The sequence below is a fragment of the Peromyscus leucopus genome, chromosome 10, assembly GCF_004664715.2.
Source record: "Peromyscus leucopus breed LL Stock chromosome 10, UCI_PerLeu_2.1, whole genome shotgun sequence".
NCBI classification, from domain to species: domain Eukaryota; kingdom Metazoa; phylum Chordata; class Mammalia; order Rodentia; family Cricetidae; genus Peromyscus; species Peromyscus leucopus.
In genome coordinates, this window is record NC_051071.1 from 17823167 (window position 1) to 17844716 (window position 21550).

The window sequence follows — 21550 nt, forward strand, 5'->3', positions numbered from 1 at the left end:
AATACTTTAAATAGATGAACAGACAGGAAATAGAGCCCTCATTCGGGAAGCTGGGACACCGCAGGCGGAAGGGTGAGATTTTAGCTCTGAGCTCTGACCTCTCAGCTTTCTCTTTTGCATTGTTTCTGTGTTTCTTATTTAATAAGACGGTTGGTTACATCAATAACCTATGAATTGATCAGGGTAAATTGAAACTGTAACAGCACATGGGGTTGTTACAATGACATCAGCAAACCAGGCGCAAGAACTTACTGGGCACATCAAACCAAGAAGAGTGCAGCCTCCTCACCTGGACTCCATAAAGAGATAAGACGCCTAGCGCTGTGATGGCAGTGACCCCACAAATCTGTCATCTGACCATCCTGGGGGCCAGAACTGGTAGGCAAAGAACTCCTCTGACTGTCCCTGAGGCTTCAACTCAGCTGAGTTACCACTGTTGATGCTCAACTCCAACTGTCCATCTTTCTATTCCCATCTGGACCATCCATCCATCCCTTCGTATGGGCCCAGATTCCACTCTTCGCCCTCTACAGCTGAACTCACACCTATAGTTTCCCAGTTAAACCAATGACACTTCCAGCAGCCTGCTCCAACATCTTTCCTAAAGCTCAGGCATTTAGTTTAGCATCAAAACAAACTGCATTTTTATAATACCAATAAAACCCTCTGAACCCTGTTGTTGCTCTTTGCAGACATTCTGTAATCAATGTATATACAAATTTATTGTATGATCTGAGAGTAGAAGATAAGATTTAGAAAATAAGTCTGTGTTTGCCTCAGCAAGGATTACCAAGGAAGAAAACATGAATATTTGGCAAATAGCTGCGATTGAAACCACAAAACCCTGTGAATTTTTGCTATTCAATAAATGAAGACCTTGTGGAAAGACATGGATGTTTTTGTCTACATTTCTGGCATAAGTGCACTCATGACACTTAGCATTCAGACATTAGCAGGTTTGGGATACTTGAGGAACTACCCTCTGTCATAATCAGCTTGGACCTCATCTCCTGTGGCTCTGGTGACACTAATTTCAAGAAGAAAAAAAGTATCACAGTTACCTCTCCTTAATATTTACCGTCTGAAAGGGAGTGAGGGGAAATGGAGGTAGCAGGGTTTTCCTGAGGTTCCTTACAGGAAGGTTATTTCTTCTTATTACAGCATGGGTATTTCATAGATTTGTGCTTTTTCTTTAGTTAGTTTTGCTTTACTCTGTTACATGATTTTTAAATTTATTTATTATTACTGTGTTGTTGTTGTTGTAAAAAGAATGGGACCTGAGTTGACCTCTGGCCTTTGGTAGAGGCATGACAATCTGAACAGTCATGGGATTACTATCTAGCAGAGGTTGCTTATAATGAACAAAGACATGGTATTGTCCTCTTCTTTAAGAGTTAATCAAAATAGGTTAGTCAACAACTTGGGCACAAAAATACCCCTTGGGAAGTTGCCTGTTTCAGCAACTTTAAGGAACACAATTCACCTGAAAATGTGTTAATCCTAAGGACAAAAGATAGAAATAGGGTAGGAATTTAGGGTAAGAGGACCCCCAAATGAACAATTTTTCCCTAGGTTAGAATCCAGAAATATCTTTGGTCCTGTCCTAGCTGGAGGCCAGAAATAACAGACGTTTTTCTGGGCTCCAAATCCCTGGTCTGGTTCCTAAATGATTTTCGGGTTACCCCCAGTGTGGAGGTGGTTGCAGTAGCCATGAAGGCATCTGAAGCTTTGGATCCCTCTTCCATTTCTCTGGTAACACTAGAAAGATAAACCTCAGATTTGTCACCTCTTGAGATCTGACCAAAAGAACATAATGCCTCAGGCCTGGAATGGAGACATGGCATTCTGATCTGCTCTGAAGATTAGAACATTTCATACTGTTATCTCTTTACTTATGAATCCATCTGGGCCTGTCAAACTTGGCCAAGGGGCCATCCCTCAAGAAAATGGGCTCACTTAAAGCCGTGCTAACGAGATAGAAAGAGTAATTACTCCCTTAATGAAATAATGTAATTTTTCGTCCCAAAAACCCTGCTTCAAAGAGTGCCTTATGGTTTTTTTTTTTTTTTTTTTTTTTTTTTATAAATTGATGTCCTTATGAAGCTATGAAAGCTAGTGCTTTGCATAGCCATTGCTTTAAGACTGGAGGGCGGTATCTTACAGGCAGTGATGAGGCAGTCATGTGTTGGTTTAGAACAATGAGAAGCAGAACAGAAAGACTATTAAACACAGACAAACAGAAGTAGCTCTCTCGGGAAGTTAGGAGCACTGCAGGAGGTAAGATTTTATCTCTGAGCTCTGACTTCGCTTTTCTTTTACATTGGCTCTGTGTTTCTTATTTTAATAAGACGATTGGTTACATCTACATCTGTTTTTTTTTTTTTTTTAAAAGAAAGCGAGAGTTGGTTACATCTACAGCTGCTACCATTCATCTCTAAGGCAGTCGGTTTTCCAAGTCCTAATTCAGAAAAGCATAACTTTTCCTTTTTCTTCTTTTCTATCTCTTCCTTTCAGAAACCGGTCAAAGTCTACACACGATTTCTCTCGTGCACTTGGGATTTCCTATGAAGTACCTTCCTTTTGTGGTGTGGCTGCTTGCTGAACTGCCTGCCATGCCTAACTCAAAAGGCAAGGCTCTCTTCCTCTTCTCTAGCTCCCTTCTGTTTTGAATGGCTCCCATAGGCTCATATATTTGAATGCTTAGGGAACAGCACTATTTGTTAAAGTATGTGAGACCTTACTGGAGAAAGTGTGTCACTGGAAGTGGGCTTTGAGGTTTCAAAAGCCCAAGCCACCACAGGGGCTCACTGAGACTGAAGTGGCAATCACAGAGACTGTATGGGTCTGAGTTAGGTCCTCTGCTATATGTATGTCAGCTTGGTGTTCTTGTAGGACTCCTAACAGTGGGAGTGGGGGGCATCTCTGACTCTTTTTCCTACTCTTGGGATCCCTTTCCTCCTACTGGGTTACCTTGTCCAGCCTTGATATGAGGGTTTGCGTCTTGTCTTATTGTAACTTGTTATGCTGTGTTCAGTTTGTATTTCTTGGAAGTCTGCTCTTTTCTGAGAGGAAATGGAGGAGGAGTGGATCTGGAGGAGAAAGGAGGGGAGGACCTTGGAGGAGTGGAGGTGGTGGCACATGCCTTTAATCCCAGCACTTGGGAGGCAGAACCAGGCGGATCTCTGTGAGTTCGAGGCCAGCCTGGGCTACAGAGTGAGATCCAGGAAAGGTGCAAAGCTACACAGAGAAACCCTGTCTCGAAAAACCAAAAAGAAAAAAAAGTCAAAACCTGGAGTCAGAAGTGGCGAGGGTGGGGGGAGGTGAAAGCTGAAAGATCAGAGAAGCAGAGCAGCCGGCCACCAAAGACATCTTACCTCTATGAAATCTCAGACCAAATGGGTCAGTCTGTCTCTTTGAATCCTCAGACTGAATGGGCTTGAGATCCTGTCTCCACCTGCCTTATATTCCTGTCTCTACCTCCCATGTGCTGGGATCAAAGGCTTGTACCACTACCACCTGGCCCTGTTCCTCTTTTAGACTGGATCAATCTCGTGGATCCCAGGATGGCCTTGAACTCCTAATTGAAGGAGGCCTTGGTAGTATATAGCAGGAGTGAGAAGGGAGAGCGAGAGGGTGTGTGAGTGAATGTGTGTGTGTGTGCTGAAAAGGAGATGTAGCTGAATTTGCAGAAGGAGTAATGTGACAATTAGCATTTATCAGATTGACCCACCAGACAAATAACTCTCTATTGGGGAGCTCCACTAGGTAAAGCCTGTGGGGTCACTGGCTGTGGAAACCGGTTGTTTTCTGTCTGTAACTTTCTCATATGCCACCACTTACCTCCTAAAAAGAACAGCTGTGGAGTTCCTTCCACAGCCCATCGGTAATGTGTTTTACATCTTTGGGCACACTTATAACTGTGGATGGTCAGGAAGATGATTTCTGCTTAAGTTGTATAATTCTGATGATTAGAAATAATACTAGAATATTTTTCATAACTGACACAGGAAAGTAACACCATTCTCAGTCACAAAGACAGCTAACTTTAGATTTCAGAACAAATTCAGAACAGACTAGCTGCCCTGCAGAGAATACACAAATATAAGTTTCAGGTGTTTTTTTGCTGAATCAAGGTCAGAACTGAAGCAACTTTGGTAGACATAACCCTCTGCAGCAATTCTCTTTCTGCATGTACCCCAATTGCTCAAGGTTCAGTCAACTAGCTGGTACTGTTAAGTCCTGAATTTCAATGTCATTTTCTGTCTGGGAAAGAGCTACATGCATGGCCAAGCGTTACTCACTGGCCAGTCTGTGACATCTCTAGCCTGAGAAAAACTGTGTGACTTATCATGTGTTATGAGAATGGGTTGGCCCCTGAAAATGAGACATATAATTGTCCAGAGTATTGCTGTGAGAGGGGAAGGAGAGAGGGAGAGAGGGTGTGAGTGAATGTGTGTGTGTGTGTGTGTGTGTGTGTGTGTGCTGAAAAGGAGATGTAGTGAATTTGCAGAAGTAATGTGAGACAGTGTGGAGAGAGAGAGAGAGAGAGAGAGAGTGAATGCTGAGAGATGTAACTGAATATGAAGAAGAGGTGAGTAGTAGTGAGAATTTGAGAAGAAGGATATGTAATGTATGTGTGTGTGTGTGTGTGTGTGTGTGTGTGTGTGTGTGTGTGTGTGTGTGTGTTGAGAGAGTGCTGTGTGAAAGAGCTGTTACTATGTAGAGGAGCAACGTGAAGGAACTGTGTAAAAAGCCGTGGAGGGAGTGTGTGTGGGTGTGGAGAGGGAGACAAGGAGAGAGGATGAGTAGCTAAGCTGGAGAGAGAGCAAGAGATTTTCAGAGAGGATTTTTTAAGATGAAGTAAAAGAGAAAGTTACCATCAGAAAGCGAGTATGTTTCCTTATTTTTCCCCTTGCTGCCTTCATGGATTTTTTTTTTGCATACCTTGGGTAGCTGGAGGCTGGACCTCCCAGTTAGCAATACTTATTTGTACAAAGGCCTTTAAATTCCTCAAGATAGTGGTTTTTATTTTCCTGGAAAGACAAAAACAAAACCTTCCCCAACCCTAACTTTGGGGAGTTTCCCTTTTGGCAAGTTATATCTGATCAAATGGAAAGCATTTGTTGGTTTTATAGGTTAGTTTAGATTGAATGGTCACACTGTTTGATGAACTACCACCTCTTATAATCAAGAGGGCTCTCTTGTTCAAATCTAATCTTTATCAGTTTTGGTTTATGGTTTCTCCTGAAATTTTTGTTTTGTTTTCTAAAGCTGTTCTATCATCCAGAGCAGTATGGTTTTTTTTTTTTTTTTTTTTTACAATAGGCATTAAGTCCTTTAATTGCTCTGAGGAGTTTCCCCCACGGTGACAGGGAATGGCATGGATGCCTGCAAGAGGCCCTCCCAAGGTGTTTCCCAGTGGCAAAGGGTTATCCTGGCCTGTCCCTTGTTGATCTGCATTCATTGGTCTAATGTCTGTCTTTGCCACACCTTTTGCATACTCCAGAAGCGAGAGGCTTCCTGTTTGGATTATTCCTAGAAAAAAAATTGTATCTAGGAACTCCCTGTCTACAATTCCTTTTTGGGTGACCTTGTTTGCCAAAACACCTAAGATTTTGATTTTTCTTCAAGCCTCTGGAAATCACCTCTCCTATCCAAGCATCATCATGGTTATGAGATTCAATATTGACTCTATCTACATTCCTCTATGGGTGCTGATCTTGCCTTTAAAGTACTAATTGCCTTTTTGCATTGTGAATTAGCATTTTCAAAAGCCAAAGATTCAATTATTATTTGTCTGGTTTCTGAATTTGGTATCATTCTATTTATAACTGAAGTCAATCTTAGTAAAAAATCAGTGAAGGTTTCTTTTGGGCCCTTTATAACTTTAGAAAATGACTCAGTTCTCTTTCTCACTTCTTCAATTCTGTCCCAAGCATTCAAAGCTGCTACATGGCATAGAACCAAGGTGTGGTCATCATATAGAGACTGTCTTTGTACATCAGCATAATTGCCTTCTCCAAGAAGTTGGTTTTGGGAGATTTCAATACCTCTAGCCCTACTTCATTGTCCAATGGTCCTAGCCTCATGTTTCCACCAGGTCCTCCATTGTAACTGAGGACCAGATTCCAATACTGCTGTAACCAAGTTTCTCCAGTCTTGTGGGACAATTCTGTTACTAGTTGACCATGAATTTAACATCTGCTTCACAAAAGGTGAATGCATACCATATGAGACTATCACTTTCTTAAATCTCCTTAAATCTAACATTTCCACAGGAATCCAGTCAGCTTTTACACAGCTTTGGGGATATCTGTCATTTGTGAGTTCCTATAAGGTAACTGGATAAATTAAGGTTGGTTGTTTAAAACCTTGGGCTGTTCCTCTCTAATTTTATAATGCAATGCTGAGATTGGTTCTCCTTTAAATTTCTCTGTCTGTGACTGAATATCTTTATGATCCATTTTAATAAGTTTTTCTAAGGCCTGTATCTTGGCACTCATATCAGCCAACTTTTTTAGAGATAAACCAAGAATAATCAAACCAACAATAAAGATTATCAAAGTGATAATTAACATTATGTCAATCCCAGTTAAGTTGATTATCCCTTCATTTAATTACTGTATTTTTAACCCATGTATTACATGATCATACAGAGACCTAACTCTCTCCATTGTAATATTGTTTCCCGTTTTTAACATGGGAAAATCTCTCTCTCTCAACTAATTGCCCCCTTTAAGAATCCCCAGTTGTCTCGCCAAATCTGCTGATGACGGCAGTGAAGATGACAGTGAGGCTGACTGCTGCCGTGTAGAACAGCAGAGGCCCAAGCGGGCGTGAAGGCAGCTCCCTAGTGTGGCAACAGCCAGAGGAGGAGGTCCAGGGAGGGGAGAGCCCACAACCCACCGTGAGAGAAGAAGCCAAAGAGCCAGGCATCTGCACGGCGGCGGGGGGGGGGCATGCAGAAACAGCCGACTATGGCTGTGTTTAGAGCCAAAGCACCCGTGGAGTTTGCTGCAGAATGGCTGCAACAGAAAACTCCCTAACGTTCTCAGAGGGCTTGGGGGAAAAAAAGAAAAACCTAGCTGGCAAGGCAGTGACTCAGGCGGGAGCCCCCAAGTGCAGCTCCAGCATGTGCTAGTGGCTGCAAGTCACTGGCAAATGGCTTTTTCATGAATTCCTGCCCCAAAAGTTGGACGCCAGATGAAGCACAATCCTAATTAGTCTTATTAAATAAAAGCCCAGAGTCAGATATTGAGGGTGAGAGCTGAAAGATCAGAGTAAAGCAGTCAGCCACTAAAGACTTCTTACCGCTACGAAACCCCAGACTAAATGGTCTCTTTGAATCCTCAGACTGAGTGATCTCAAGATCCTGTCTCCACCCATCTTATATTCCTGTCTCCACCTCCCATGTGCTGAGATCAAAGGCTTGCACCACCACCGACTGGCCCTGTTTTAGATGGGGTCAATCTTGTGGAGCCCAGGGTGGTCTTGAACTCCTGATCTTCCTGCTTCCTCCTCCAAAGTGCTGGAATTAAAGGTGTGTGCCACCACAGCCTGGTTTCCATGGCTACCTAGTGGCTAACTCTGCCCTCTGATCTCCAGGCAAGCTTTATTTGTCAGAACATAAAATATACAACAGGGATGTAATGTATGAGAGAAGATTTTTTTTTTTTTTTTTTTTTTTTTGGTTTTTCGAGGGTCTCTCTGAATAGCTTTGGCTCCTGTCCTGGAACTCACTCTGTAGCCCAGGCTGGCCTCAAACTCACAGAGATTCACCTGCCTCTGCCTCCTGAGTGCTGGGATTAAAGGCATGCACCACCACTGCCCGGCCGAGAGAAGAATATTTTTAAATGCCCAAGCCAGTCCCAGTGGCTCTCTCTTACTTACTGCTGCTTGTAGATTCAGATGTAGAACTCTCAGCTACTTCTCCAGCACTGTGTCTGCTTGCATGCTATTCTTCCTACCTGATGATTATGTACTAAACTCTGAAACTATAAATAACCCCCAATGAAATGCCCTATTTTATAAGAGTTCCTGTGGTCATGTTGTCTCTTCACAGCAAAAGAGCACTGGCCAAGACAGAAGTTATTACCAGGACTGGGGTATTGTTGTGATAGGCCTGACCATGCTGCCTCTTGGCAGAATGTACACTTTAGGTCTTTGGACAAGAACAGCAGTTGAATGTTTTAAGCAGGGCTTAATGGGTCATTCTAGTAGGAGTATGGAAGATAGTGATACTGTAAGCAATGTAGACTATGACAGACTGGCTCAAGGGGTTTGGAGGAAAAAATATTACTAAGTGGTCTAGAGATCATTCTTGTGATGTTTTGGGGAAATAAAAAAATGTAGCTGCTTTCTTTCCGTGTCCAAAAAATCTGTTTGAAACTAAATTGAAGAGTTTTGGATTAATGGCTTTAATGGAGGAGATTTCAAGACAACCTAGTATTGACTCTGTCATGTGGTTATTAGTGGCCAGTCTTATGCGAATCTATAATGAAAAGGAGTAAGCTGAGAAAGGAAAAATACAAAATGTACAGTTTGAGGAGAAAAGGAGCACCAGGTAGTGTAATGGAGCTAAGTCCAGTGCTCAAATAGATAAAAAGTTTAAAGAAGGCCTGATACTAAATGGAATAAAGGGAGTGGTGACCTCAGGGCAAGAGCCCACCCAGCTAAACTTCCAACTTGTAAAAAAAAAAAGAATTAAAGAAAAGCTTAGGCAGTGAAGGAAACCAACAACAGAAAGCTGGTACAAACATATGTGAATGAGGGGGCCAAGTGCCAGCTCCAGCAAGCAGAAGAACTTGGCAGCTTCAGTCACATGGTTCTGGCTTTGCTGTCAAGAATACAAGAAACGTGTTGTGGAGTCTCCCTACACAACTAGGAAAAGCTGCTAAGGCCAGGTGTGTGTCGGGGTGTCCCTGCATGGAGTCTCAGAGAGGCCATTGCATGAAGCTGTGAAGCTGAAGCCTGGATGTCGTTTGAGAATCCAAGATGCTGCAGATGCCAGAGCTGTGGGATACCTGCCAAGGAGACCTGCTAACAAGGGTGTGGAACCAACCCAAGAGAGAGATGTGTGTGGCAGTCAACAAAGCTGAAAGGAGTTGGAGATCTGAAGAGTGTTTTGATATCAGACATAGAGATGCAGAATTTGACGTTTGCCCAGCTGGTTTTGAGACTTGCTTTGGTCCAGTATTTCCTCACTATGCTCCCTTCCCTGCATTTTGTAATGGTAATGTATATCTTCTGCCATTGTATTTAGAAGTATGTGATCTGTTTTTCGTTTTAATTTTACAGGGGATTACAGTTAAGAGATTGCCTTGAGTCTCAGACGAGATTGTGAACTTTGGACTTTTCATCAGTATTGAAACTATTACAGACTATGGGGACCTTGGAAGTTAGACTGAATGTGTTTTTGTGTTATGATATGGCTACAAGCCTTTGCAGGCCAGGAAGTGGAATGTGGTGGTTTGAATAAGGATTGCCCCCAGAGGCTCATAGATTTGAATGCTTAGTGAGTGGTACTATTTGTTGGAGGAAATATGGACTTGTGTCACTAAGGGTGGGCTTTGAAGTGTCAGAAGCCTAATTCAGGAACAGTGGCTCTCTCTCTTCCTGCTGCCTGTGGATCCATTGCCACCTGTAACTCCAACTCCAGGGAATCTGCATGCACGCGCACACACACACACCACTAAAAATAAAATCAAGACGGGCAGTCGTGGTGCACGCCTTTAATCCCAGTACTCAGGAGGCAGAAGCAGGTGAATCTCTGTGAGTTCCAGGCCAGCCTGGTTTACAGGGTGAGTTCCAGGACAGTCAGGATTGTTATAGAGAGAACCTCTGTCTCAATGATAGATAGATAGATGATAGATAGATAGATAGATAGATAGATAGATAGATAGATAGATAGATGATAGATAGATAATAAAATTGAAAGGAAGAAAAATGAGAGGACTAATTATCCCTGTGATAAGATGGGTACTTAAACACCCTCAATCCCCATCTTCTTTGTGGTTGCTTATAGACCTTCACTGCTAAATCTGCCCGCTCATTCAGAAATGAACCTCTTTCTTCTATCTCCATTTCTCAAACAAACAACCCGAGCTCCAAACTTGCTTGCCCTGACTCTCTGAGTATTCTTGTTCTCTCTCTGAAGAGTACCTGCCTCCTCCATCCCGCATCCCACACCCTTCCCAGCCATCAAGTGCTAATGGACTTCCATTGCAGGGCATACATGCCTGTTTTCTTGCCCTCGAAGCTTGACTTTCTCTCTCAATACCTCTCCATCCCCTTCCTCCCCAAAGCTGTCAAGAGTTTCAGCTTATCTATACTATTGTTTCTTTCTCTTAAGCTCCATTAAAATTGTCCTTGAGTTTCTTTCTAAATTCTCTCTTTTTTTTTTTTTTACAGTAGGGGATTGTCATCATATTTTTTAGTGTGTGTGTGTGTGTGTGTGTGTGTGTGTGTGTGTGTGTGTAATATATTGTGTACAATGTGTATGTGCATGCCATAGTGCACATGTGGAGGTCAGAGGATAACTTTGGGTGTTGGTCCTCGTTTGAGACAGGGTTTCCCTCTTGCTGGTTGCCATTGCATAGGCCAGGCTAGCTAGCCCACAAGCTTCCAGCGATTCCCTCTCTCTGACTCCCACCTCACTGTAGACCAGAGAGTATGGGTGAGATCTGAACTCAAGTCTTCAGACTTTCTCAGCAAGTGCATTACCTACGGAGCCACCCCTTAGCCCCATTTTAAGATCCTTTTATCTACAAGACTATTAATATCTGAAGGGGATAGTGTGTTCCCCAGTAACAGTTTGATAAAATGACATTTAAAGGCAGTCTGTTAACTTTCCTTTTATGAGAATTCTATCATTTTTGTGTGCTATTTTTCTGTTTCATGTCAGCAGTGGCAGGGACGGAGGCACAGCTCCACTCTATCAAGACCTAAAGGTAACATGCTTATTGGTTCCTAATTTCTCTGCTGGCTTCCCATTGTTCACAATTTGTATTCTGTTAACTTTGGGTAGACTGCATAAAATGCAGGCATATAACCAGTAGAATCTCTGACACCAGAAGTAATTATTTTGAACTCACAGGGAGATAAATCCAAAATACATGTTTCAAAGAGAGGATTTTCTCTCCATGGCTAAAAACAAGTAACTATGTTATTCTCTCCCTCTCGTTTTCCACTAACTTTTGGTGTGGTGCTAAGGACAGAGGCAAACCAAATGTTCCTGATAAAAGCAAACATTTCAAACAGCTAGTTGTGATGGTTAATGTTGATTACCAACTTGACAGTAGCTAGAATCAACTGGGCCATAAGCCCCTGGGGTTCATCAAGATTTGACTAGCTTCGGGCCATGTCTGTGAGGCCTTCTCTTGGTTAGGGTCGTTGAAGTGGGAAGATGCACCCTAAAAGAAGAAGACATCCCTGGGCTGGTAAGGAAAGGAGAACTAGCTGGCCACCAGCACGCATCTCCCTCTGCTGCCTGACTGGATGCCGTGGGACCAGCTGCTCCAAGTACTAGGGAGCTGGAAAGATGGCGCAGCCGTTAAGACACTCTGCTCTTCAAGAGGACCTAGGGAGTACCATGGAGCCGACACCCTCTTTTGGTCTCCATGGTCACCAGATACATGTGGTACACAGACATATGTGCAGACAAAACTTATATATATATTGTTTTTTTTTTTCAAGACAGGGTTTCTCTATGTAGTTTTTGGTGCTTGTCCTGGATCTTGCTCTGTAGACCAGGCTGGTCTCAAACTCACAGAGATCCGCCTGGCTCTGCCTCCTGAGTGCTGGCATTAAAGGCTTGCGCCACCACTGCCTGCCTAATAAAAAACTTTTAAAAAGTAAAAGATGGCCCAAACTGCCTGTACCATTAAGAGAAAGAAGTCAGAATTTTGATTATTGTTGAGAAGAGGTGAGTTTGAACACGAGTGAAGATGCAACGTTTTGAGCTGTACACACAGTGCAAGTACAATTTATAAAACTTCAGTACGCTGAAGGTCCTGTGTTTAATCCCCAGCACTACAAGGAAAAAGAAGCACAGTTCCAGTTGATGGGAAAACCCAAGCAAAAGCTAGAAGTAATTTTAGGAGATAATAGAGATGTCATAATCAACTTTAAGATAGACTGGAACTCCCCTTTAATCCCAGCACTTGGGAGGCAGAAGCAGGTGGATCTCTGTGACTTCAAGGCCAGCCTGGTTTACAGAGTGAGTTCCAGGACAGCCAGGGATACACAGAGGGATCCTGTCTCAGAAACTCCCTCTACACTCCCTCCCCCAAAGAAAAGATTGGTTGGAACTGAAACATTCACTTCTATTCCTTATTTAGTGATGGAAGAAAGAATTCAAAGATATGATTAGTATCAAGGGAGAAATAAAATTACAGGAAAAGAAAGCATTAAGAGACAGAGAGGAGGGGCTGGAGAGATGAATCAGCAGCTAAGAGCACTGGCTGCTCTTCCAGAGGACCAGGTTCAATTCCCAGCACCCATGTGGCAGCTCTCAACTGTAACTCTAGTTCCAGGGCTTCTGAGACTCTCAGTAGACACACATGCAGGCAAAACACCAATGAACACAAAATAAGAATAAATTTTCAAAAGAGGAAGAAACAAGTGGAAGGATGCTGGAGAGATGACACCGGAGTTGAGAACATGTACGGCTCTCGTGGCGGAGCTGAGTTATGTTCCCAGCACCACGTTGGCAGTCTCACGACCAACTGTAACCCAACTGTAACCCCCGTTCCAGGGCACCTGTACTCATGTGCACAACCCCTTCCATACAGATATACGAAATTCAAAAATAATCAAAAGAATTTCTTAAAAAGGAAAATATTTATAGCTGTATTTGACCATAAGCAACACCAGTGCTTCAACGTCTCCACAATTACCTTTAAATGGTTAGAAATTTCATGATATGCTGTGGGTTGTGTTGTTTTTTTTTTTTTTTGTTTGTTTGTTTTTTTTTTGTTTTTTTTTTTGGTTTTTTGAGACAGGGTTTCCTTTTTAGCTCTACTTTTTCAACATCATAGTGATACCTGGATACCTGGATAGTCCAGTTGTGCCTGAAGGGCTCATCTCTGCCATTTATCTCTATGGAATATCTGGGTTACAGAAGACACAACCATTCCTGTCCTTTAAGGTCTTCTGGCACATTATTCCTCCCAGATAGTCATCTTTGCTCATGGTCTTACTGAACTAGATACCCTACTTGATTTTATACTCTTGTAATCCATAGAAAAACAAGAGGCGATTAGAACCATTTGCGGCAGGGAAGGGCTGTAGCAGAAGTGTTGCTGGCAGATTTAAAGGGAGCACGAGCTCCTCCTCCTAAATAAATCATATGCCCCAGTCCAAGAAGCCCAGACTTAACACCTTTGTACCTTTTTGCCCTGTGAAGTCAGCTTGTAATATTCCCTCCAGAATGCGTACTTAGGTCTCCGGAAGAGTGCTCTGCCTTTTTTCTCAAAATCCTTTTCTGTAGTGAAGGAAGACTGGGAACGTAAGCTAACTCCCCGCTCCATGGCATGGTCGAGGGAGGGTTCCATGGTGACTGAAAAAGGAGAGGAAGTGGCGCGTGTCCTCTTGACTCAGCAGCAAGTGGTTCTGCTACGGATTCTAAGTTCCACTTGAATGGAATTCTAAATCCCATTGTTCCATGGAAACCATCACACCGAGGCTGCCTCGAACACAGTGGCATTCCTACAAAAGCCAGCTTACGTTATACAGTGGCTGGAGTTCTGTTTATTTGCTCATGGGAATTTGATAATAGAAAACAACATTCCCAAGAATATTTATGAATTAGCTGCACATGGTGGCACACTCCTTTAATCCATGCAGGAGGCAGAGGCAGGTGGATCTATGTGAGCTCCAAGACCAGCCTGGTCTACATAGAGAGTTCCAGGTCAGCTATAGTGGGACCTTGTCTCAAATAAATAAATAATAAAATTTCTGAATTTGATGTGGGTATGGTGGTACAAAGTGTCTGTAATCCCAGCATTTAGGAAGTAGAGGCAGGAAGATTAGGAGTTTGAGGTCATCCTCAACAGTGTAGCAAGCTGGAGGCCAGTGTGCACTACATGAAATCCTAAACAATAGTAGCAAAAGTTTATGAATTAATGGGCTTAGAGTAAATATATCTGAATGATGAAAAGAAATAAAAGGAAAGGAAAGGACATGACTACTCCTAAGTGTATGGTGGAGGAGAAAGTTTACTGTAGATGTGTGGGAGAGCATAGTCAGAGGCAGGAATATCTGGGAGAGTCCAGAGTGGACATGACCATGACCAACTGGGCCACGTGGGGAGAAGGGGACAGGAAGGAAGCAGGCAGAGAGGGAAACAAGGTGCAGCAGTCAGGAGAACAAAGGTCCAAGAAGGGGTGGGTAACCACAGTGGCTGGATTATATAGGGAAGAGCCTCTGGGGTAGAGTTCAGCCCCCTGGACTGGAAAGTTCAAGGTAGAAGGTGGAATTTGCCAGCCATACCCTGTGTGGACATACCCATAGGTAGGGACTGAGGGATGCTGGGAGAACCTGGTGGCCAGTTCCAGCTTTGATATGTTAAATAGGCACCTCAGAAACTTAACAATATCCAAGTATAGAATTAACCTTTTAAAAAAACTTTTAAGCATAAATAAAAATATTGACTCTATGCAACTTTTCTAATTCTAACAGAAAATTAATAACATTGAATTTCTTCAGAGTAAAACCTTGATCATTTATTTTCTAGATAAAATACGAATTCAGACAAGTTTGTTTCCTTTTATGATGCTAAAAATAGAAGCAAGCCCTCAACCACAGATCTATGTTCTTGGCTCTGTTTTTTGCTATTGTTTGTTTCGTTTCTCAAGATAGGGTTTCTCTGTGTAACAGTCAAGGCTGTCCTGCAACTTGTTTCATAGACTAGGCTGGTCTTGAACTCAGAGATCTGCCTGCCTCTGCCTCCCAAGTGGTGAGGTTAAAGGTGTGTGTTACCACTGCCCAGCTTTTGTTTGTTTTTGAGATAAAGGCTTTCTATGTTGTCCAGGCTGGCCTTGAACTCATGAACTCAAACTATCCTCCTCTCAGCCTCTTGAATATTTAGGACTAGAGGCATGTATCACCACCATGCCTAGCTCTACAATTTTTAAATCAGAAAAAGTTTTAAAGTATATAAGTCATTTCTTTATTAAACAATGGGTCAAAAGGAAGGGTAACAACATGATTTAAAATTTGTTTTTAAAGTTCTTAATCCCTCATCTATTGTATGTTGGAGGAAAACCCCATTGTATTTGAAAAGCAGTTTGTTAACACTGTTTTTGTAATGAGCTTGTGTGTATGTGCCCATATAGGAGTATATGACAGTTGGGTGACTATCTTTATAAAGGGAACCATGGAAACCAAGAAACGGGGCAGGGCAGAAAAGCAGAAAGGATGAGCCAAAGAAAACCACAAGTAACACCTGAATTTAAGATTGGAATGGTAAGGTAATGGGCCTGCCAGAGGGATAGAAGATTGAATGAAGAGGTTCTGGAAGCTGAAAGAGAAGAGTTTAAGGTCAGAAAGTGATCAGCATCATCCATTGTTTCTGAGTCCTCCCCCAGTGTGTTCAAATGGTCTCAAGATATATAGGTTTGCATCTGCATGCTTATTCAAATGTTCTAGACTGTCTCGAAGTTGTTTCTTTAAGTTACAAAACACATTTCTTTGGTCTTTGTCAGGTACAAAGGAAACCCTGAGCCCATTGACTTGGTCCAGTATGACAGTCTTGGCTCAGCTCAAGCTGGACTTTAGAAGGACTCATGTTTTGCCTCTGACAAAAGGGACATTTGGCTTTCTATTGTCATATACCTGTGGCGCCTATCAGCATATCAAAGTCCACGCTAACTTTGGAGTCCTCCAGACTCTTTTAGTCTCTATTCACATGTACCTGTCATGCATGCAAAAGCCAACTCCTGATCTTTCTCACTTCCTCCTCTACCCTAAACTCCCAAGCTGTTCTAGTTCATGGCCTTACCTCCCCACAGCTACTCATCTGCCTTATAATCTGCATGACTTTTCCACATCCCCCACTTCCAAGCCCTGGCCATGGTCAGTCTATTTCTTTTTCTCTCTGCTCTGTATTCTTCTAGATGCCTCTGGCTAGTATCTCTCTCTCTTACCTACAGGAAAAATCTTTCTCCTAAGTATGGAGTGGTCATTTCCATGATTTCTTTATTGCACCCTCACTTACAGTCTTGAGATATGTTGTGAATTATTGTGCAAGGGCACCCTCAAGGCTATCCTGAGTATGCAGGGAAACATCCTGTGCAGATGCATGCCATGCAGGTACGCAGGCATGGCAGCGGTGGGGGTGGCCAATAATTCACAGCCCACATGCTGCATCCACATGGAGAGTTTATTATAATAGAGAGATAAAGGGAAGAGAAAGACAGAGAGAAAGAGAGAAAAGAGGACAGAGAGAGGTCAAGGGTGTGCATATTGTAGGAGGAAAGGCAGAAGAAAGAGAGAGGAAGGGGAGGAATCTTTCCTTAGAATGAGGCTTTTATGTCAGGATGTAGGGTGGCACCAAGAGGTGGATCAGAATATTAACATTCTTCCATTTTGATTATCATAAAAAGAGGTGAATTGTGGGAGCAAGCAGGGGAACAAGGGCGCTGAATTCTCAAGGCTACTTCAAGCTGACAAGAGGTGAATTGGGGAGGGGGAACCGGGAGTCACACACAGTGGAAGATCTCAGGAACGTTCCTTGAGGGAGCTGAGGAGGCAGGTTGCAGCAGTGGTGTTCCAGGAGCTTCGGGGGAAATGGCATGCCAAATCAGGAGTATAGAGGCCATGGCATCTGCTGTTTCTCTGGAGGTCAGGTGGAAACAATGAATCCACAAAATATGCTGGAAAAATAAGTGGAGTCAGAAAGAGGCTCTGGAGATTTTTAGTTTTCATCAGACCAGATTTCTTGATGCAGTAACAAAACTTTCCCCAGAAGCCTGTAGGTATCTATAAGACAGCTGGAGTGTATTTACATGAACTCCAGGGTTAAAAATCCATTTAAGAACTCTTAAGAACTCTTTGGAGTCAATGTTCTATCAGTTTACCAAAGCTGCATTTGTCAATATTAAAAATTTAAACCTCTGGTGTTATATCTGAAACTGGTCTATCCTGTACCATGAAGTCTGTGAATGAGGCATACCTGTCTGTAATTGGAGAATATATATATATATATCTTGGAATTAGGGCTGTTAAACTGATACCCTAGTCATCAAACATCATCATATCTGAGAAGGATAAATTTAAGAAGTGAGACAGCTTTCCAGTTATCTAGGCAGCAATCCCAAGTCTCTCTGTGGTTGTTGGGGGGGAGGGGGGACGGGACAGAAGTCCCAAAGGCAGCACTTGTTCAGCTACTAGGTCTAGAAGATCTGACAGACTTTTTCCCGTGGAGTAGAAATTTGGGAAGACTGACCTACCTTGACTTTTCAGTATGGGGCAATCGGTCCTCTGTTGTTCCACTTATTCACAGTCTGGACAGGATCTCAGCTTCTCGCTGCATGGTCAGCCTTGCTATAAGCTTCTGGGTAGACATTCTTCTGAGGCCATCTATCTTCCTGCAGGAGATACAGGATGCTGCCAGGAGCTGACGTGTCTCTTTATCATAAAAAGGCTTTTATATTAAATTCTCATATCTCTACAGGTGTTTGAGGATTGGGGGAACAAAATCTGTTAGATTTATTTATAACTTTGAGAGCATATATATAACTTAAATCTGAATATACGGACTTCCCAGTTAGTTACAGCTTAATGAAGTCAGCAAGAATAGGGAGGTTCACATTCTTAAGCCTGCATAGACCCTGAGTGAGGAGAGACATTCTTCAAGCCGTTGGCAGTGATATCTGAATCTATTACCATTTTTAACTCCATGTAGCTGTAGTTCTGGTCTTTGAGTACAGCCAGACTACAATCCTGAATGACTTATATAGAAATAATTATTTCTTAAGCTGTCTCCTGAGGAGCCAAAGAAGAGTGACAGGGAAAGATCCCAAGGCCAAATGAGAAGAGAAGAAAAGGGACTTGTGAGTCAGGGTGCAGTCCAACTCTGAGAAAAAGGACCTTCTGAGAAGAGGAAAAGGATCCTTTTGGGTGGACTCTAAGCCCTCCAGCTTGTCCTGGGAACAGGGAGCACAGGACAACATATTCTCCATAGCTGCTTCAAGCTGAAACAGGGTGTGGCCAGGAGGACTCTGGCTAGTTAAAGGAAGGAGGGAACCCAGGCATGTGGTCATCTGATCTGGCTGTAGAGGCAGGGGACAATTACATTTGGCTGGGCTGATCCACATCACACAGACAAGAATCTCTGCTGACATCCGCTGCAGGTTGTGGTCCAAACTGCTCCTCAGTGTTTTGGCCAGCGGGCTTAAATATAGTCTAGAGATGGAAGTTAGAATTTATGAATTTATTTGGAGCCTTTTGGCCCATGGTCTTAATAATTGGGAAGAACAGGAGTCTCAAGACCAGGAGAGAGAAAAAATACTACTTTTAGGAATACACAAGTGAGGAAAAAAAAGTTTTAGATAAATTAGTATTATCAATCAGTACTGAAATCCAAATCGTGGGAAAGCAGGTAATGAGTAGCCAAGGAAAATTTAAAATCCTGAGCTTGTGACCCAAAGTGTATCAGAATTGTATTAATGTTAAAATTTTAATTTTAAATTGTAAAAATTTAAAATCTTAATATAATGATACCACCTGCATGTGGTTCCACTGATGCCCCAGAGGGGAGTGCATACCTCTTCAGGCCCCACCCACATGAGCGGCTGTGGAGGGAGAAACAAAGGATGCTATGACTGGACTTCCACCCTGCCCAGACAGCCTGAGAGAGGCCTGGGGAATGCCAGGCCAAGGACGAAGGACTTTTCCTCAACTGGTGAAACAATGAAACAATGCATGGTGGGAGGCATTTCTCTAACCTCCTTCCATACTGACGACCTGAGTGCCAGGTGCTCTGCCCATGCTGCCCTTAGTAAAGATGGAGGTGAGGTCATATGACCTGCCAGTTTTGACATCAGTCAAGATGGAGGCTAGACCGTGTGGTCACCCTCATTTAAGAGGATGCCTTGATCACGTGATTGTCCTTATTTAAGATGGTGCCACCTGATCACATGATCGCCCCTATCAAATATGGTGCCTCACCGCATGTTAATGTGGGCTCTTTTTTTTTTCTTTTTCAAAAATGAACTGGGCAGACAAGGAACAGATACATTGAAGCATTTAAAAGTCAGTCAGAAAGAAATATAGATGGCCATATCAATCGTACATTTCCATTCGCACATAGGAAATAGACTTTGTGAAAGGAAGACAGAGAAGTAGCAGTGCAGCTGGGTGGGAGAGAGGGACCCCCCCCCCCACCCCGAGGCTGTGGCATGGTGCAAGCAGCCACAGGGGAGCGAACCCAAGCCATGGATTGGTGGCAGTGGTGGGGGCTGGGGAGGGGGCAAAGGTGCATTTTTCCACCATGAGGTGTAAGTCCCAGCGGACTGCCCTCTGGCATCCCAGAGGGTCAGCAAGGGCCAATGATAATGGCACAAGATAGCCAATGGACCGTCGTTGCAAAGGCTATGGGTGGTGGAATTGAGAGGGCACAGGCTGCTTCCATATGCTGTAGCTTAGGGACAGGGGCCAAAGGGCTATGAGCCTGAAAAACATGTGGTGCCAGCAAGCAAAACGAGATGAATCTGACCTCCAGCGTCCCAGAGAGTCAGTGAGGACTAATGAACGGCGCAAGGTAGCCAATGGACCGTCGTAACAAAGGTTATGGCCTGTGGAATTGAGTGTGCACAAGCTGTGTCCATATGCCATCACATAGGGACGGGGCCGAAGGGCTTAGAGCCTGAAAGACACATCGTATCAGCGAGCAAAATGAGACAAATCCTCACTTGTGGGAAAATGGCCAGAAGGGAAGGGAGGAATCTTACTGATCCAATAGGGTGAAGAGTCCCTGGTCATACTCCAGTCTGAAAAAAATGGCAGGTGGTACAGGGTCCCAGAGCTCTTCAGACGGCCAGCAGACAGGAGAAAGCAGTGGCCATATTGGGTGCTGATGTTATGAATTATTATGTGGGGGGACCCCCAAGGGTATCCCACATGTGCAGGGAAACATGCTGGGCAGATGTATGCCATGCAGGCATGGAGGTTGTGGCGATGGCGGTGGCCAGCAATTCACAACCCAGATGCCGCATCCATGTGGAGAGTTTATTATAATAGAGAGATGAAGAAAAAAGATGATAGAAAAGAGAGAGAGAAAGAGAAGAAGAGAGAGAGAGGTTGAGGGTGTGCTTATTGTGGGAGGAAAAACAGAAGAGTGAGAAGGAGAGAGAGAGAGAGAGAGAGAGAGAGAGAGAGAGAGAGGTTGAGGGTGTGCATATTGTGGGAAGAAAAAACAGAAGAAAGAGAGAGGAAGGGGAGGAGTTTTTCCTTAGAATGAGGCTTTTACGTCAAGATGCAGGGTGGCACCAAGGGGTGGGATTTCAAGGGGTGGACCAGAATATTAACAAGATAGTGAATATCAAGAAAAAACCTTGTTCGTTATTCAGACTATAAGAAGTCTAGTCAGCCGGGCGGTGGTGGCGCACGCCTTTAATCCCAGCACTCGAGAGGCAGAGCCAGGTGGATCTCTGTGAGTTCGAGGCCAGCCTGGGCTACCAAGTGAGTTCCAGGAAAGGCGCAAAGCTACACAGAGAAACCCTGTCTCGAAAAACCAAAAAAAAAAAAAAAAAAAAAAAAAAAAAAAAAAAAAAAAAAAAAGAAGTCTAGTCATTTTCTCTATCACTATAATAAAATAACTGAGGAACAACTTAAGGAAAGAAGGATTCTTCTGGTTCACAGATCGAGGGGATACAGTCTATAATGGCAGTGGGGACTCTGGACTGGAAGGAGCCTGAGGTAACTCCTCATTACATGAACCAGGCAGGAATAAGAAGTAGGTCAGGCATATAATATCCCTATGCCTAGTGACCCACTTCCTCAGGTGGGCTTCACCTCCTAAAGTTTCCATAACCCCTCCAAACAGTGCCACCAGCTGGGGACTAAATGTTGAAACATGTGTGCTTCTCTCTTGAGCTGACTCCATTCTTTGAATGCAGCTCTCCTCAGTGGACATACTATGGCTTTTGCATTCCCAACATTCAACAACGTTTCCAACAATGAATGTCTTCATTGAAATTTAGCTGCACCTTTACAGCTTCACACAGTAGCTTCTTGGGGACTCCAACCCTTCCTCAGTGGCTCTCTGAAACCACAGAGCAAGACTCCATTGCCCACCTCAGTCTTGCATCTGTTATGCCTCTGACACCAATAACATGTGAATAACGTTGCTAAGTTTTGCTAACAGTTCAGGCTGGAGCCTGGGTCACTTGAATGTCACTTACATTTGCTTCTGTGTGCTGACCCTAAGACAATGCTCTCTTAGACAATTGCTTTTGAGGAGCAGGGGACTCCTTAGTTGTGTTCTCACTTCAGGCTTTCACCTTTCACATACATTCTCGTGGGTACAAATTAGAGCTTTTGCAGGATG

The 21550-nt window shown here is 43.3% G+C and overlaps 1 protein-coding gene across 1 annotated transcript in view; it reads right to left on the bottom strand.

Moving 5' to 3' along the window:
• Positions 1-13568, bottom strand: part of Ppp3r1 (protein phosphatase 3 regulatory subunit B, alpha) — a 55414-nt gene extending 41846 nt beyond the window's left edge. The window contains exon 1 of the mRNA XM_037208965.1: positions 13389-13568. Coding sequence (XP_037064860.1) covers positions 13389-13553 — 165 coding nt within the window. The 5' untranslated portion in view covers positions 13554-13568. The remainder of the gene's footprint in view (positions 1-13388) is intronic.
• Between the last annotated feature and the right edge of the window lie 7982 nt (positions 13569-21550).